The 19,140-nt window shown below is 43.6% G+C and overlaps 1 protein-coding gene across 9 annotated transcripts in view; it reads left to right on the top strand.

Annotated features, from left to right (window-relative positions):
• The window catches only part of PCNT (pericentrin), a 241,299-nt gene that overhangs the window by 59,379 nt on the left and 162,780 nt on the right, over positions 1-19,140 (top strand). For all 9 annotated transcript variants that reach the window (XM_037912953.2, XM_037912948.2, XM_037912949.2 and 6 more), the window contains 6 exons: positions 8,772-11,270; positions 11,358-11,450; positions 12,777-12,953; positions 14,629-14,884; positions 18,630-18,685; positions 18,869-19,043. In XM_037912953.2, the coding sequence (XP_037768881.1) occupies positions 8,772-11,270; positions 11,358-11,450; positions 12,777-12,953; positions 14,629-14,884; positions 18,630-18,685; positions 18,869-19,043 (3,256 nt within the window). The remainder of the gene's footprint in view (positions 1-8,771; positions 11,271-11,357; positions 11,451-12,776; positions 12,954-14,628; positions 14,885-18,629; positions 18,686-18,868; positions 19,044-19,140) is intronic.

The raw sequence follows: 19,140 nt of genomic DNA, 5'->3' as shown, positions 1-19,140 counted from the left end.
TATTTGTGCATTTAGGCTAATGAGCTTCTGAAAAGTAGAATTCCTGGAAAAAGTGAATTATCTCAAGCCCAGGAGCAGATGGCTGTGTTTCAGAACAGACTCAAGGAACAAAGTACTCAATTGCAGATAATGCATCAAAAAGCATATGACCTGGCAGTAAAACTGAGTCTTCTCAAAAGGTAAAAAAAAAACCCTCTCTTAAATGTGCCAGTCACAATTAACTTTGTGTTAGAATATAGCCTTGTAACGTGATCTTGCAATCCAAGCGGGGTTATGCTGTGTTGCTTTTAAAAGTTTTTGGAAGAGAGCCCACTAATGAACACTTAGATTCTGCATGAAGTAGTGCTGATGTTTCTGTAAAGGGCTGTGGATCAGTGGTACTGAACCCATTCTTTAGCATGATGTTAGGGGAGGATTACTGTTCTTTTGGAGGTGTTGACTTAGATGAGACAAAAAATCAAGATCTTAACAATTAGGGATTGATAGCAATCTTTCTAAGAGATAATGACTAGGTCCTGACTACATTTAAATTCGGGTCATTACATTCTTCCTGTCTAAATTCACCCTGCAATTTCAGTTGTAGATGGTGGTCTTCGCTACTAGACCTAAACTGGTGTATAATGTTGAGATGCTTCATCCCCAAAGTGGCTGCATTTCAATGGTTATTGAAGTGATCCATGTGTAGAGGTGTTAGAGATTGTGTGGAGATTGCTTTGATTCATTGGAGTGAAAGGTGCTGTATAGGTGTAGGATGATTATTCTATATTTATACAAGAATGTTTCAGGAGTTACCCTTAAGGTCTAAATGAGAACAAAACTTAATTGTATATCTGTAATCATGTTAGCTTCAGACATAAAGATAAGTGAAAGCTTCTGTTGGTCTCCAGAGTCATAGATTTGTTCATTAAATGTATACTTTATATCAACACAACCGATTTAAGATTCCCAGTCTGATACTTTAAAATATTACCCATTGGGGAATGTCCTACAAATTTATTTTTATTATAGAGGTAATGGTTGTGGCTCCATAATTTAAAGTTAAGTTGAGTGTTTTGTCTAAAGCAGGGATTCAACTTCTTTGTTGGTTATGAAGAATACACTCTGCTCCCCAGAATTACAGCATGTGCTCTTTGAGTATAGAATGAAATTTTCTAAGAATTGACAAGTAAATACATTTAATTGGTTTAAGTTAAAATTAATTTACTAATGAGTCCTTTAACCAGTACAGCACCCTGTATCAATCATATTTTGTCCTGAATGATTTAATCTCAGGTATTTACACAAACTACACACAAATTGGTAGGGAGGTAAATATTAAGTAGATTTAGTGCACTGGGTAGTTCTTGAAAAGAAATACTTACAATTAATGGTCACTTTTCCCGTTATTCTTCGTAAATGAAAATTTCTCATTTTAGCAGAAGCTGAAGAGCATTATTCTTCGAATGCTTGCTCAATGTCGAGTCCATTTTAGGTGTGTGCACACCTAAAGTGCACAGTTGTCAGAGATTTCTGCCTTAGTGGTATCCTTAGGGCTGGCTGTGGCGGTATATCCCATGTGGCGGTATATCAGGCACCGCCGGCCCTGCACCCTCTCAGTTCCTTCTTACCACCTGTGACGGTTGGTTGGAGCACCCTGTCTTGCTTTGCAAGAGCAGCAGTGGTTATCCATTGACTGGTTTAGTGGTGGTTGTATATAGTTTCATAGATAGTTGATAGTGTTAATTAGTCAAGGGAGTCCCAGTGGGGACTTCGCACCAAGCTGGCATGCCCTGCTTCCCCGGCTTCAAGCCATGTGTGTCATGGGGCATGCCAATGCGAATCAGCAGTCCGCAAAATAGCTGTCTTAAGTGTCTGGGTGAAGGTCATGGGAAAGACAAGTGCTGCATCTGTAAGAACTTTCGCCTGCGGACCCAGAAAGAGCGGGATATCTGCTTGAGGGCGTTATTGATGGAGGTGGCTCTTCGTCTGGTGTCAGAACCCTCCAGCGTGGCACCACGCTCAGCACTTTGGCCTCGGCGTGCAGCACACCGCCGGTGCCTGACTTGGTTTGGACCATTCCATTTTGCCTGCGCTGAAGAAGAGGCTGAAGAAAAGAAGCCCCTTGGCACTGAAGGAGAGAGGGGCCTTGGGCAAAGGACCTGTGTCAAGCCATGTGCCCGCTATGTGCCTTCATGGGGGTATTGTAGAGGTCGGACCCACCAGCCCGGCCAGGGACCCGCCCCCTATTCCAGGCAGCGGCACGAGTTCACAGCCAGTGATGCGGCCTTCAGTGCCCAAAGCATTCCCGATGGCTAAGGAACAAGGCTGACTGGCTCCGCAGATGCCTTGCCAGGTGACCGTTTCAGCTCCGCTCACATCACCGAAGGGGAAAACTACCGGGATGCTGCCACGTAGACTGGCAGGACATCCCAGGTTGCTGGATCGCAGGGCAAGTCCCCCTCGCTGTGACCTCGGTACCTGGCACCACAGCCTGGCTCGCTGGCCAGAAGGCCTAGATCTCCATCAAGATCCCTTTCTACTAGCCATGGGACTCCAGACTCATGATGCTGCTTCCAGTACCAATGACTGTCTAGCCATAGGTTGCCTAGACTCCAAACACCCTCTCCCAGAAGGTCTCGTCGTCGTCAGTCTCCGTCCTGGAGGGCTTGTTCAGGATCTCGATGTTGTTCGTACTCACCCCCTGGTACCTGTCCCCACCGTCTATCGCCTACCAGGGTCTGTAGGCAGATCCAGGCCTCAATGGCCCCACTGTGGTCACCGGAGGGACCGTGGTCAGGGTCGGACTGCAATTTTAGCCCGTTGAGAGATGAGGTGACTCTCCTGCAGCATGGGAGATGGAGGTGGCTCTGGCAACGGTGCCAACGCAGCAGGGGCCATACTGGAATCCGGGGGCACGGTGCCGGTAATGCCGGTCCAGTACTCCCAACCCTCCTTGGCCGCATCAGCCAAATCAGCTGAGGCACAGCTGGTCCTGCAACTGGAACATGGTACCGTGGCGGAAGAATCATAGAATCATAGAATATCAGGGTGGGAAGGGACCTCAGGAGGTCATCTAGTCCAACCCCCTGCTCAAAGCGGGACCGATCCCCAATTAAATCATCCCAGCCAGGGCTTTGTCAAGCCTGACCTTAAAAACTTCTAAGGAAGGAGATTCCACCACCTCCCTAGGTAACACATTCCAGTGTTTCCCCACCCTCCTAGTGAAAAAGTTTTTCCTAATATCCAACCTAAATCTCCCCCCACTGCAACTTGAGACCATTACTCCTTGTCCTGTCATCCGCTACCACTGAGAACAGTCTAGAGCCATCCTCTTTGGAACCCCCTTCCAGGTAGTTGAAAGCAGCTATCAAATCCCCCCTCATTCTTCTCTTCCGTAGACTAAACAATCCCAGTTCCCTCAGCCTCTCCTCATAACTCATGTGTTCCAGTCCCCTAATCGTTTTTCTTGCCCTCCGCTGGACTCTTTCCAATTTTTCCACATCCTTCTTGTAGTGTGGGGCCCAAAACTGGACACAGTACTCCAGATGAGGCCTCACCAATGTCGAATAGAGGGGAACGATCATGTCCCTCGATCTGCTGGCAATGCCCCTACATATACATCCCAAAATGCCATTGGCCTTCTTGGCAACAAGGGCTCACTGTTGACTCCTATCCAGCTTCTTGTCCACTGTAACCCCAGGTCCTTTTCTACAGAACTGCTGCCTAGCCATTCGGTCCCTAGTCTGTAGCGGTGCATTGGGTTCTTCCGTCCTAAGTGCAGGACTCTGCACTTGGCCTTGTTGAACCTCATCAGATTTCTCTTGGCCCAATCCTCCAATTTGTCTAGGTCCCACTGTATCCTATCCCTGCCCTCCAGCATATCTACTTCTCCTCCCAGTTTAGTGTAGTCTGCAAATTTGCTGAGAGTGCAGTCCACACCATCCTCCAAATCATTTTATGAAGATATTGAACAAAACCGGCCCCAGGACCGACCCTTGGGGCACTCCACTTGATACCGGTTGCCAACTAGACATGGAGCCATTGATCACTACCCGTTGAGTCCGACAATCTAGCCAGCTTTCTATCCACCTTATAGTGCATTCACCGAGCCCATACTTCTTTAACATGCTGGCAAGAATACTGTGGGAGACAGTGTCAAAAGCTTTGCTAAAGTCAAGGAACAACACGTCCACTGCTTTCCCTTCATCCACAGAGCCAGTTATCTCGTCATAGAAGGCAATTAGATTAGTCAGGCATGACTTGCACTTGGTGAATCCATGCTGACTGTTCCTGATCACTTTCCTCTCCTCTAAGTGCTACAGAATTGATTCCTTGAGGACCTGCTCCATGATTTTTCCAGGGACTGAGGTGAGGCTGACTTGCCTGTAGTTCCCAGGATCCTCCTCCTTCCCTTTTTAAAAGATGGGCACTACATTAGCCTTTTTCCAGTCGTCCGGGACTTCCTACGATTGCCATGAGTTTTCAAAGAAGCAGAGCCCGCGCACTGTACCCTGGCACCGAGGGAGCCCTCCTCCGACAAGGAGGGGATGACACCATTCCTCTGGCGACACAATCGTCCTTGGGCAAGGTGGTGGCCAGAACCTCCCACATCGCAGTCCCCTGGACGATTTTAAGGAGCACCAGGTCCTCCTTAAATGGGTGGCTGGAAATCTTGGTCTGCAGATTGAGGAGGTCACTGAGGAGGCAGACAACCTTTTCAATGTCATCTTGGCCACCACACCGGCAAAAATGGCATTGCCCGTCCACCCAGAGGTGCTCTAAATAGCCAGATTGGTGTGGCAAACCTCCTTATCTATTCTGCCGACCTCAAAGAAAGCTTATAGTGCCAGTGGCTGCTTACCTGAGACTTCGGGGGGTCCAAATATACCTGTACCTTGGTGACAGGTTGATAAAGGGCCCATCTCTGGATCAGGTGTGGAGACATCTCGACCTGGAATGTTCCACCTTTCGCGACCTGGGGTTGATAATAAACGAGAAAAAAATCAATCTTTAACGCCAGTACAACACACAGAATTAATCGGTGCAGACCTTGACTCCACTTGGACCAGGGCCGCCTTCCCCGAGACTCCGTTCCAGGCCATGGTGGACCTCATCGTGTGCCTGAGGCTGTTCGGCGACATGGCAGCATGTATTTATGTGGTCGGGCATGCATGACTCCACCTCAGACCTCTTCAGGCTTGGCTGGCATTGGTCTATGTCCCTAACTGGCCCAGCATGGACTGGGTGGTCAGCATGGACAGTGTACGGTCATCCCTCGTCTGGTGGCAGGATCCTATGCTGGTGTTAGAAGCAGTTCCCTTTGTGGCCCTGGCCTTGTCGGTGAACCTTGTCTCCGACGCCTCGAACCTGGGCTGAGGAGCCCACCTGAGCGCTCTCAGCACTCAAGGTCATTGGTCCAGTCGTGATCGTTCCCTGCATTTCAATGTCAGGGAACTCAGAGCGATATGACTAGCCTACCAAGCCTTTCTATCTCATATACAAGACAGGGTGGTTCAGGTCCTGACGGACAACATGACTATGGTCTTCTATATCAACACGCAAGGTGGAGGCAGGTCATCTGTCCTTTGCCAGAAGTCCCTCTGGCTCTGGGACTTCTGTCTGTAGCACAACATTCATCTCGTGGCCGCTCACCTTCCAGGGTCCAAAAACGCTTTGGCAGATTGCTTCCGCAGGACGTTCTCGTCTCTCCACGAGTGGTCCCTTCATCCGGAGGTGGTCAGTTCCATCTTCTGCAGGTGGGGAACTCCCCGGGTGGACCTGTTCGCTTTCAGGCAGAACAGGAAGTGCCACATCTTCTGCTCGACTGGGGGCATGGACAGAGGAGCCCTGTCGGATGCCTTTCTGCTCCCGTGGTTGGGAGCCCTGATGTACTCCTTTCCTCTGGTGCTATTGCTACCCAGAGTCCTCCTGAAAATCAGACCGGGTGGGGCGAGGGTATTCTTCACAGCTCTGGCTTGGCTGCGCCAACACCGGTTCAGTATTCTGCTGGACCTCTCGGTGACTATCCCATTCTAGCTACCGCTCAGGTCAGACCTGTTGTCCCAGAACCATTGCAGTCTTCTGCACCCCAACCTGGTGGAGTTACATCTGACGGCTTGGCTGCTGTGTGGCTAAACGCGCAGGAGCAGTAGTACTCGGCTGAGGTTCAGCTCATCCTGTTGGATAGTAGGAAGCCCTCCACCAGAGTGGCCTATCTGGCCAAGTGGAAATGATTTTCCTGCTGGATTGCGGACAAAGATGTTTGTCCTGAGCGGGCTTCGCTGCAGGTTATTCTGGACTATCTCCTGCACTTCAAGCTCCAGGGCTTGTCCCTCTCATCGATCAAGGTCCATCTCGGCCTTCTACCTGCTGTTCGAGGGCAGGTCGGTTTTTGCTCAGGATATCATGGCCAGATTCCTTAAGGGCCTAGAGCACTTCTACCTGCACGTCAGGGACCCCGTCCCTCTGTGGGATTTGAATCTGGTGCTGTCACAGCTTTACAGGTTCTCTCTTCGAGCCGCTGGCTTCCTGCTCCCTCCTTCTCCTCTCCTGGAAAGTTGTGTTCCTGGTCGTGGTGACATCGGCCTGCTGGTTATCCGAGGTTCGGGTGCTTACCTCGGAGCCGCCTTACATGGCCTTCTACAAGGACAAGGTCCCACTAAGGCCGCACCCAGCGTTCCTTCCCAAGGTAGTCTCTCAGTTTTATTCAAGCCAGGACATTTACTTAACGGTCTTGTTTTTGAAGCCGCGTAGGTCGGAGGAGGCGCGCAGGCTGCATGCACTGGACGTCAGAAAGGCTGTGGCCTTCTACATTGACAGGATCAAGCCGTTCTGTAAGTTGACGCAAATATTCGTCGCTGTGGCCAACAGAATGAGTGGATACCGGACTACCTTTCAAAGAAGAATTACTTCTTGGATCACTGCCTGCATTTGCTTCTGCTACGACCAAGGGTAGGTGCCTCCCCCGGCGATTGTCACTCTACCAGGGCGCAGGCCTCTTTGGCAGCCTTTCTGGCCCATGTGCCTATGCAGGACATCTGTAGAGCAGGCACCTGGTCATCTGTCCACACTTTTACATCCCACTGTGCCCTGACTCAGCAGGCCTGGGCCAATGCTGGCTTTGGTAGGGCAGTACTGCAAGCCGCTAAGCTGTGAACTCTGAGCCCACTTCCATGGATACTGCTGGTGAGTCACCTAAAATGGAATCGACATGAGCAAGCACTCGAAGAAGAAAAAGGTTACTACCTTTTCGTAACTGTTGTTCTTCGAGATGTTTTGCTCATGTCCATTCCATTTCCTGCCCTCCTGCCCGTCTGTCGGAGTTGCTGGCAAGAAGGAACTGAGAGGGCACAGGGCTGGCGGCGGCTAATATACCAGCGCATGGGAGTGCCACTAGAGGGGGGCCCCACAGCCGGCACTACAGATACCACTAAGGCAGAAATCTCCGACAACTGTGCATGTGGGTGCACACATCTAAAATGGAGTGGACATGAACAACACATCTCGAAGAACAACAGTTACGAAAAGGAAGGTAACTGGTTTTTGTTCAGACACACACTCAAAGAACCACCCTCTTTCAAAAGGGTTGTCATTTTGTTGTCTTCTCAATGAGACTGGTGGCAGAGGTTGTCATTAGCAAAGGTTGCCACTACTTCCATTCATCTGCTCCTCTCTACCCCTAGCAGTCTTCCCTGAAGGCAGTTTGACTTTGTTTCCATTGGGAACAATGGGAGGCAGTAGCTATCTTTGTTAAGGGCAGGCTGTGACCTCAGTCCCATTGAGAATGAGGGGTAATGGAGGCTGTTTTGAAATAGGACAGCTCTTCATGAGTTTCTCTGAAATAGAAGATTTTATGTGCCAGCCTGTGTTGAAGGAGAAATGTTCAGTTATCAAAAATAATGCTACAAAGCTTATTTTTCATATTAAAAAAATCTACCTGTTGCACTAGATCTATTCAACAGAAAAGGCAGGAGGGAAGGGGAAACCGAGGAGTGCATTCTGCCTTCTGATGTGTTCCTCTGCTGATACAGAAGACCTGTAAACCCAGCTTAGTTGGCCAGTGTGCTTTGGCTGCTTAGCACTCGTTCAGAGTAGTACAGAGCAGCTAGCATACACTGGTGAATCTGGCCCTAAAAGTTAAAAAATACTAACCACGTTCAAGTGATTAGAAGTATCACGAGTAGCAGTCTCTTTGGGTTTCTTATTTAGTGTTCATGAGTGAAAATGTTAATTTAAAATGCAAGGGAATTCCTGAATAAAAACGCTTAAATTGCATTGAAGGCTGAGAATACACATCAGTGATTTGGGGGTCAGGAGAGAGAATTACAAGAATGTTGTAAATACCCCCAAAATAAGCATTCTAAACCAAGAAATTCAATTGAGTTCATACAAGAAACCCAAATATGATGAGATATGATGATGCACAGTTAAAACACCTGTGCAATGTTCACACTTGCCTGTCGTGACATTGAGAAAAAAATCTGTTTTAAAAAGTTAGTGTACTGTGGAACCACAGTCACTAATATGCATTCATCCTAATACTGTGGAATTGTGATTTTAAAATATAGTTTAAAAGTGGACACATTTCCTTTAAACACACCATAAAGCAATGGTGTAAGTCCTCCCACTTTCAAGGGCGAGCTTTCTCCTTGGCATAGACAAATCAGCAAGCCCTCCACTTAAGGGGAAAAAAAATTCTTGTGGAAGGGAAGGGAGGAGAATGTTAAACTGGAATTTTCAAAGAAATGGAAATAGCAGCGTGTTTAGTTCATGTGTAATATTTTATTTTTAAGAATACCAAAGATAAAGAGAGTCTGCTTGCACAGAAGGAAGAGAATCTGAATAATACAATGCAACAGATGTACAACGATATAGGAGAAAAAGAAGAAACAATTAAAGGTCTTCAAGATATAGTGAAATCAGAAAGGTCTAATTTATCTCTCCTACAACACACACTTTCTCTCCGGGACACAGAGATAATGGAGTTAAAAAATGAAATTGCTTCAGCCAAGATGAAAGAACAGGAATATATTGAAGAATTGAAAGCAAATCACAAAAGGGATATTTGCAGACAGTTGCAAGATTTGAGGACTGGTTTGGAAGAAAGTTACAGAAAAGAGATAGTAAGAGTTAAGGAGGATTGTGAAGAAGAGATGAATAAAAAATATAAGAATGAACTTGAGCAGATAAAAAGAGAACTCTCTGCTTTGAATTCTGATGAAGATTTTCAGAATTTAAATGCAATAATTATTGATTTAAATAATAAACTGCATGAGTCTGAAATTCATAGAGAAAACTTGTGCAAGCAACTTAAAAATCAAATGGAGGATTTTCAGAGAGAGAGGTCTGAGATTGAGCTGAGGTATAAGGATTTAGTAGAAGACCTCAAATTACAGCTCACTAATGCAGAAAAACAGGCTAAGGAAGCACAGGAATCTAAACAAGAAAAGGAATATTTGAATGATGAGATCCAAAAGCTCAACTCCTTCATCCAGGAATTAAGTGAAAAGCTGCTCCTTGAGACAAAAAATAACAAAGATTTAAAGCATAAGCACGATGAAGAAATAACTCTCTATAATTTGAAGTTAAAAAAGTTAGAGCAGGAGGAAAAATTGTTACAGGAGGTGTCAGCATCACAGAAAGCAGAGCTTGAGAAGATGCAGAATAAATTATGCCAGCATGAAGGTGAAATACAGTTAGTTCGTGAAGAACTAGAGTTCCAACATGGCTTGCGAGTGGACTCTTTTAAAGCTGAATTAGAAGACACAAAGAAAAATCTAAAGAAGGTCAAAGCAGAGAAGGACCATAAAAGTTATGAAGCCGATAACAGGTCTGAAGAAAATACGGTAGAACTAGGATCTTTCATAGAAGATGCTGACATATTAACGAAATATCTTGTCTCCACTGAGAGACAGGAGCAGTCATACATATCAGACAACTCTGAACTTATTGACACTGAAGAGGATAGATTTGTGCTAGATAGTAACATCATTTTAGAATCCAACATGGACTCTACAGCAGATAAGTTAATGTTTAGCCCTGATGAACAAAAGTGCGTTAGCAGTGTACTGCAAGGGACTTCTGATGAAACTGAGCTGGAAGCTGAGGCTTTTGCTTCATATTTGTCAGGTGACTCCTTGCTGCAAAGTGAAGTAAGTGACTGTAAGGAGGTGAAGGATGAAGAGAGAGCTGGCTTGATGGAGAGATGTGTTAAGCTATTTAAGGAGCTCAGTGAAAAAGAGTCAGCACTGAACAAATCCTATCAGGAGACCCAAGAAGCTCTTGAAAAATGGGAAAAAGCAACAGCTGAACTTTCCATTACACATTTAGAACTGAATAAGGAGCGAGAAGCACGGGTTCGTTGTGAAGAAGAACTTGATCAAAAAGAAAAGAAGGAGAAAGAGCTTGAAAACAAAATAAACTTCCTGGAAAAGCAGGGTGAAGACAGAGATCGAACAGTTTGTATTGAAGAATTAGGGCTTGGAATAAAGGCTTCAAAGTCACATACTTGGCAGGAGATGATAAAGCACTTCAAGCAGGAAAGAGAAACATTGATGATGCAATTGAGGGCTCAGGAGCAATTAGTAAAAGAAGTTCAAGAACAGAAAACTGCCTCTGATTCAGTAACGAGTGAGGTACAGTCCCTTTTTGGACGTCAACTAGCTGCTTTGCAAAGCCAAAGGGATCAAATGCAAGCCCAGCTTGATGTCCAGAAGGCCAAAAACCAGACTATGGCCGAACTTCTTGGTCAGAAAACCATATTAGAAGAGACATTACTGAAAGAACAGGAGGCTCTCAAAGCTGAAATCAATAATAAAGAACAAAGTTTAACACTCACACTTAAGGAGAATATAACTTTACAAGAAAGATTGTGTGCTGTAGAGCAGAATCTAATAAAAGCAGAAAAAGCTCTGGAAAAGAATCTTGAAAAAAATATACACGATCTGAATATGAAAACGAAAAACTTTGAAAAAGCACTGGAGTGTGAAAGAGTGGAATTTGAGGAGAAATTGAAATCCAGTAACTTGGAACTCCAGAAACTTAACATTGAAATGCAGGCCAAAAAAATGGAATACACTGAGAAAGAAAACAAACTGACTGAGGAAGTGGCTCATTTGAAGAAGGTTCAGGTGGAACTGGAGAATCACCTTCAGGAAACTGTGCAGAAATCTGCACAAGCCATACAGGAGGTACAGTCTGAGATGAGGAGACATTATGAAGAGGAAATTAGTAAAATGGAATCTCGGCATCTTTCTGAAACAACAAAAATGAATCTGGTGCACCAGGAAGAGGTAGGTAGCTCTGATAATGACACGAGGATTTGTATTTCTGGATGCTTGGTAAATGGTAGTTTCAAAAAAAGTCGTCACTCTTTTCAGATAGAAGAGTTAAATGCAGAAATAAAAGAGAAGGTGGAAAAACAGCAGAACTTGGAGGCGGAACGAAAAGAACAGATTGGATTAATTAAAAAGGTATTTTTTGTAACAGGCTTTTTTTTTTTTTTTTGAAAGATGCTGCATGTCCAGTTGTATTCAGTCAAAATGAAATGATTTCTTCAGAGGCGGAAAATCAATTGGGTTTTTGCAAGAGTAAAGATAGTTTTGTTGACTTTGAGACTACTGTCCTAATGGCTTGTTAATGCTGGAAGGACAAAAGTGTAAAATGTCCACAATGCAGTAAAAATTCTGTGCTGTGTTTGTGACGTTTCCCTCTGGTTTTATCCAGACTGGTGATCTGCTAGGTCACTCCAATCCTTGAGTCTGGCAGCCAGCCTTACCCTGCTCTGCTGTGAGAACCCCCACTCCTGGGCTGTTCACACACAGCCTCTGGCATGTAAGCTACTTCTTGGATTGTGCAACTGAATGACACTAGCCAATACCTCCAGTCCCAGACACAACCCTAGGAACCTCCGTCTTGCATTGTCCAGTTATGCTCGCTGGACGTTGCAAGCTTCTATGAGTTTGTCAATTTAACAAAGAAATTGATATGTATCAGGCCTGTTATCCCAAGGGGAGCCTCTAACACACTTCAAACCAAACGCACTGCTTCAGGTAGAATAAACAAATATATTTATTAACTATAAAGATAGATTTTAAGTGATTATAAGTCAAAACATAAGTCAGATTTGGTCAAATGAAATAAAAGCAAAACGCATTCTAAGCTGATCTTAACACTTTCAATGTGTTAGATACTTCTAACCCAGGCTGGCTGGTTGCTCTTCAGCCAGGCTCTCCCCTTTGATCAGCGCTTCAGTCGCTTGGTGTGGTGTCTGTAGATGTAGGTGGAAGATAGAGGAAGAGCATGGCAAATGTCTCTTCCTTTTATCATGTCCTTTCTTCCCTCTTGACTTTGGCCCCCTCTCCCCCCTTCACAGTCAGGTGAGCTTTACCTCATCGCAGTTCCAAACTGACCAAAGGCAGGGGGGTGACTCCCTCGAGAGTCTAACAGATTCTTTTGTTGCTGCCTAGGCTAGCATCCTTTGTTCCTGTGAGGCTGGGCTGGGTTTTTCCCATACCTGCTCTGATGAGGTGTGAACTGTCTCTCTGCTCTTGGAGAGATTTTGCCTGGGCTTGTTTTGAGCCATGTGGATACATTTTCAGCCTCCTAACTACATACATGAAATTATAACCTATAATATTACTGTAACAAGAATGCTCAGTAGTGCATCATGAGCCTTCTGAAGACACTCAACATGACAAACTTTGCATTGCATACCACACAATCATTTTATAAAGATGAACATGGGGGTGTAGGGTGTTCCCCCGAGGTACAGAGCATCACAGTGTTCTTCTCTCCAGGTTCATGAACGAGAACACGATCGTGAAATTGCTGAACTAATTATTAAACATGAAGATGAAATGAAAGAACTACGTGCTGAACTAATTAAGAAACAGCAGCAACTGTTGGATGAACTTCAGCAACAAATGGAAGGTACACATAAAACAGAGATGCAGCATGCTCAGCTCCAGTCACAGGTACAGTATGTATACACAGTAATTATTTAGGCAAATTTCCTGGCTGTCACAATTTATAGTTAATTCGCTTGCAAAGAGGAGCCTCTTTTCTAACAAAATAAGCCGTCTTTGGAGGAATGCCTTGTGTTATTGTAAAGACTACATTTGAAGAATCAGTAGGGAGTGTTACGCTAAAAGGACTGCAGATACCACCTGCTATGGAAGGGTCTCCAATGTCCTCAATCTTACCACTTATTCTTTAGAAAATTGACAAAATTTAGAAAATTTGTGAAGGGAAGAAGCTTGCGTATCTTCATAAATATAAATAAGAATCTGCAGTAACTTCCCGGAATGGAGAGAGGCAGGCAAAGAATAAGAGCCTAATATGCTTTTTTGGTGGTCTAATCACTAGATATGCATTTTTTTTCCTTTGCATGTTAGGTTTGCACAAAGTTCTAGTGCAAGGTAATGTTTTACCCTTTGTCTAGTGTTGCTAGACCCCTAGAAATATGGAATAGCAGTTGTATGTGCTGCAGTATTGGGAATTGTAAAGTATGGCAGAAAATCAAACTGAAACTTAGTCTTGCTTCATCGTGGTCTTATGAATCGCATGAAGGTAATCCATCACACAACTTTACTGCAATGTGTATACTGAGTGTATTTTTGTCAGTGTGTCACATCCCTTGTCATGGGTTTTACAGTTTGTTATTGAGTTCACACTAGGTAAGCTCTGAATTTAATTATTAAAAAATACTCCAAATATCCCTCTAAAGAGTCCATGGACCTTTTAATTGTTACATATTTATTGATGCCGTATCAGATAAGATTGTAACATTACTTGAATTTACAAGTGGAGGCCCTGATCTTGCAAGCTGTTACGTGCAAATATAATTATACGTATGTGAGTAGCCCCATTGATGTTGTTTGGCAGGTTGAGGGCCTAAATTCCCTTCTCTCTAAATATTTAATCCATTTTAAAACACCCATTCATTCTAGAAATACATAGGATACAATTATTTTTTGTCTAATCCCTAAATATTGGCTATATGTATTTGTATATATGTAGAATGGAAACTTTATAACCCGTTGTAAAGCTTAGTTGCTCCTACTGCTAACGGATAGTTCAGAACTGAATCGGTGAGCAGTACAAGAGTAATGTATATTTACATCATTGTTTCTATTTCAACACTTCAGATATTGGTCATTCACTCTACTGTAATATCAAATGATAGCCAGTGACAGCTTTGTGAGGTATGATGCACTGTGATGGACTCAAAGGATAAAAGTGGAAATTTGCAGCAATGCTATAGACAATAATAATGTGTATTTTTGCAATTTCCTTTTCACGTATCATAACTTTCTGAAGATGCTGCAGGGAGGCAGGTTGCTGGCAGGCATTCTCTATCAGTAGATAAACTTAAGAGGAAGAAAATGCAAACAGTTTGGATACAATATCAAACAGACTTTACTACTGAAAGGAGAGATAGTAAAGACTGTACTCATTAATAAAAAGCTTCTGCAAGCTAGATCAGAACTAGAATCTAGTTTTTCTGCTATTCCACTTCCAGCCATAAATATGTTTTATATGAAAATGACAGACTAGCAATAAATATAGAGGTGTGTATATAATTGAAACTGGTATAGAAAAATGGTAATATATTTCACTTAAACCATGTTTTTCCCCTTCCCACTATAGACACTGCACAATCTCGAGTTGGAAGGTTTACGACTAAGTCTAACTAATATGCACACATCCCAGTTGGAGTTGATGCAGTCTAACTTGAGAAAAGAGAAGGAAACTGCTCTTGTGGAGTTACGGGAGATGCTCAATGATAAGCGTGCTCAGGAAGTAGCAATTCTACAGAGCCGACATCAGTTTGAGTTGGAGCATATTAAAGAACAAAATCTGAAGGAAAAAGAAGAAATTGCACTGAAATATCAACAAGAGCTAGGTATTATGAACTTGGAACTTAGGGGGCTGATCATGCAACTGCTGAGCATTTGATTGCCACACAATTTCTGATGGGGAGATTCTCAGGCCTGGTCTACACTTAAAATTTACGTTGGCATTACTATGAAGCTGAGGGATGTGAAAAATCCACACACCTGAGCATCATAGCTATGCCAACCTTACCCCTGTTGTAGATGCAGCCAGGTTGACTTGAAGAATGATCGACACAGTTACTGTCGGTTAGCAAGGTAGTGTTCTTACAGCTACACAAAAACCTCATTTCTGCATCTACACTATGGGGCTATGACAGTGGCGCTACAGTCCCGTAGCTGGACCACTATATTCCGCATAGTGTAAACATAGCCTCTTTTTGTCTGTCCTATGGCCTGTCCTTGTCCCTGTTGAAATCTGTGAAAACTGGCATTGACTGCAGTAGGAACAGGGTTAGGCATTATATGTTCAAGGGATTTAGGCCTGCCTCAGTTATAAAGCCCTTTGCAAGAGAGAATGACTTGATCTCCAAAGATATAGCTAGTGGCACCTTAGAGACTAACCAATTTATAGATTTCCACTCTACTTAGTCTCTAAGGTGCCACAAGTACTCCTTTTCTTTTTGCGAATACAGACTAACATGGCTGCTACTCTGAAAGATATAGCTGTGATAGTTGCCCATTCGTAGGTTGAAGGCCTTCTCCAAACTCAGGTTTCTAAACTCATTGGTTCCAGCATGATCATCTTATGTCATCCCTATAGACTGGTGTTCCAGTCAATCAGCAGTTTCTTTCTTTCTAAACATCTTCAGAGAAGACGACCTCCTAGATTGCTGCATCACATTTTGTCATCTTGTCAACCTTTATTCTCCCAGAAATATACTTTTAAACAACTGGTTCTTCAGTCATCTGTCCTCTTCAATATTTATTTCTGAAACTCTTGGTGTTCTGACGCTTAGTATTAGGATTATCTGTGTCTTTGACTTTGAATTTCAACTCGAATGCTTTGCTCCGGATCAGACTTTTGTTGGTGCCAGCTGCTGTTACCAGTTGTACCCCATAAACTTTTGCCTTACATTGAGTCAGCACCAGGTTCATTGTTGTTTTTTTCGGAGCAAGTACCTGAAAATTCTCCTGGCTTCCCCTCCCAATACCTGGAAATTAAGTGAGAAGTCTACCTGGAAGGTACTGAAAGCTTCAGCTGGAGAGCCAGAGTCAAGAGTCCCAGATGAGTTACGAATCTGTATCAGTGCTGCCCTTGGTGGCATAGGTTTGGTAAAAGATTCTACAGGACTGTTTCAACACCATCGAGATAATCAGCTAGACTTGGAATTGCTGAAATTGCATTGAGGTTTTGCTCTTTGTGCTTCTACATGCCACTCTGGTGTTTCTTGACACAGGTGATAACTCCTTGAGCAAGTCATTGCCTTCTTTGAACGGCAGTGACAATTTGTTTGAGAGCCAATAGGCAGCTGTCTCAATTCGTGGAAACAGCTGAGGCCTACAGGTGCCATCAGAGAATATTGAGGAAGCTGATTTCTTTCTCTCTCAGTTCAATGAAGTGGTCCCTTATGCTTATGGTGAAGGGAGACTTCTGCATTGTGGAATTTCAGTGTGTGTCAGGATTGAAGTCTATGCCATGTCCTCAACTGTTTTTTGGGTATAGATGATACAGGAGACTTATTTGAGGACAAGTGCGTCTTCATTGGGCAGAGTGAGAGAAATATTGATTTCTTCTTTAGGAAAAGTTTGCATAACATGTCTCTCACTCTCACACCCCCCCCCCCCCCACACCCCCCCGTGTGTCTTAGGGTAGTTCTGCTGAGAAGTGCCTCTTTTGGCCGTAGCTGCTTGCTAGGACTCCCATCCCCATGTGAAGCTTACGAGACTAGTGGTGGTCAGCTGCTGAGCCTTAGGACTCTCTTTTAATCTTTAACAAGCCTAAGCTTGTTCCTCAGCCTTTGATGCTAAGACTGCTGAAAGTGGTGGTGAAAGGATGCTGACAATCCTCTTCCTGTTTGCTGTTGGGTCTCACTTGCTGGAGACTTCAGGAGGCCAGCATGAAGGAGGGAAGGGAAAATCATCCAGTATCCTCCCTTCAAGCCCTCTGTTTTCTCCAGTTTCTCTCCCTCTTTTCCTTTAGACTGTAGGAGATGCTATGCAAAGAGCTGAGGAATGGGATGTGGTTGGGAGGAGGGGGTAGAGAGAGCTTGGGGGGAAAGCGGCCTTCAGGTAGTGATCCAAAAAAATAGCATCATCGTTCGTCCCCCATGCTCTGTGTCGGAGACTCTGAAAGTGAGGTACTTTTTTCTCACTATTTGCTGCCTCCTGCTTCTGCTCCTGTCTCTGGAGCTACTGATGAGCCGAAATTAGCTTTGCAACTTCCACTGACCCATTCTGATAATGATATTTAAAATGTATATAGCTCTTTAAATTGGTTTTATCAATTAAACTTTGGTCCTATGCACTAGATCTCTACTAGATGAGTTCAGTAAACTATTTCTCTTTTTTAGATTTTTAAGACTCTGAACTCTATTTTAAAAATTCAATTATGTGATAAATTAGATAAAGTGTTCCAGATTTACTTAGAATTTGCTAGAAAAAAATCTCTCAGCACATTTTTATACACTACAATTTCAGAGGGGGAGGTGGCGGGCGCAAGGGTTGAAATCAAATTTGTGATGGAAACGTTAGCTATGTATCAGAGTAACAGCCGTGATAGTCTGTATTCGCAAAAAGAAAAGGAGTACTTGTGGCACCTTAGAGACTAACCAATTTATTTGAGCATAAGCTTTCGTGAGCTACAGCTCACTTGTAGCTCACGAAAGCTTATGGTCAAATAAATTGGTTAGTCTCTAAGGTGCCACAAGTACTCCTTTTCTGTTAGCTATGTAGTGGCTCTGGCTGCTAGATAGTAAAAGGAAGATGAAGAATGTTTCCATTTCCCTTCCACACACATGATGCTTGTTTTTTAGGCTTATGACATGTGAGTAGAAGCTTGAAATATTATTTTGATCAGGGGTAGAATTGAGGGGGGACAGTAAGTGTTCTCTCCCAAGTTCTGCTGGCAAAATAAGCTCCGTCCACTTAAGACCTCAGTCTGCCTCTTGCACTGCATCATGTAGACATTCAAAATATGATCATGAATCTTCTTTGAACTCCTTGGGCTGCCCCTCCCCCCAAATGAAGTTTACATATATCTGTGTCCTCTGCTGAGCTCCTTTTTGATTAGGAACATACAAATGGGATTACACTCCCAAGCCCACCCCCCTCTGGTTAAAATAAGATGCCACTTCCAGTAAATTTGTGCAGAATTTAGCAATATGATTCTTCCGCCTCTTTCTTGCATTCTTTGCACAGTGAAGTAGTTAACAAAGTTGGCATCTGAAATGTTATTGGGCATCTAAGATAACACTACGTAAATGAATGGGGCACTTTACACCTCTCTAATGGTGTCATGCTCTCTGTGGACTTGGGCAAACATTGCTGGACCAGTTGCACTAAATTTACATCTCCATGGTTTTCTTTGCAACTGAAACAAGCTAGACACTTATTCCTATAAAATAAGAGCTGACACTCTGGCATATAAGAGAGCAGTCGTGAGAGAGGTGGTGGTATATCATACTGCTATGTGCCTCCTAATTCAAGCCTTGAATGTGATGTTTAAAATAAAGTAGGTCTTTCCATATTTTAAAATGTCATTAGACCCAATTGTTTCTTACTAGTTTGTTTAGTAAACAGAATTTTATTTTGCAGATGAGAGGAAGAAAATAGAATTGGAAATGGAAAAGAAACACATCCAGACCCTGGAGGTATAAGTTCCATACTGTATACTGGACAAGATAAAACTGTACTGTAAATCAAAGCTGCCATGATCTCTTCCCTTTTCTATTATAACATTTTTGAAAGGGCAAATAAATGCAATATAAAATAAAAAGAAGCAGTAAAATATTACTCTTAACTGCTTTACTAATGCACCTATCCTGTTCTGTTAGACTCTTAAAGGAGACTGTGCACTGAAGACCGAAACATGTTTAAAAAACATCCGTGAGGAGCTATCTGAAAAACATCAGACTGAAATGGGTGAACTGCAGAAAACTCTGAAATTGGAACTAGAAAGAGTTAAAGAAGAGCTGAAGAGTCTATCTCTTAAAAAAGAGCAGGCGGAAAGTAAGTGTTATGTTTTGGAAAGTATTAGCTTTGTTGCAAGATATTTATCGTGAGGGATTCAAAGGTGGCTAGAGTAACTTTAGGAGTTGTACAGTGC

Source organism: Chelonia mydas, chromosome 11 (assembly GCF_015237465.2).
Source record: "Chelonia mydas isolate rCheMyd1 chromosome 11, rCheMyd1.pri.v2, whole genome shotgun sequence".
NCBI classification, from domain to species: Eukaryota; Metazoa; Chordata; order Testudines; family Cheloniidae; genus Chelonia; species Chelonia mydas.
Note: the sequence above shows the minus strand (reverse complement) of the source record. Positions and strands in the feature narration are given on the sequence as shown.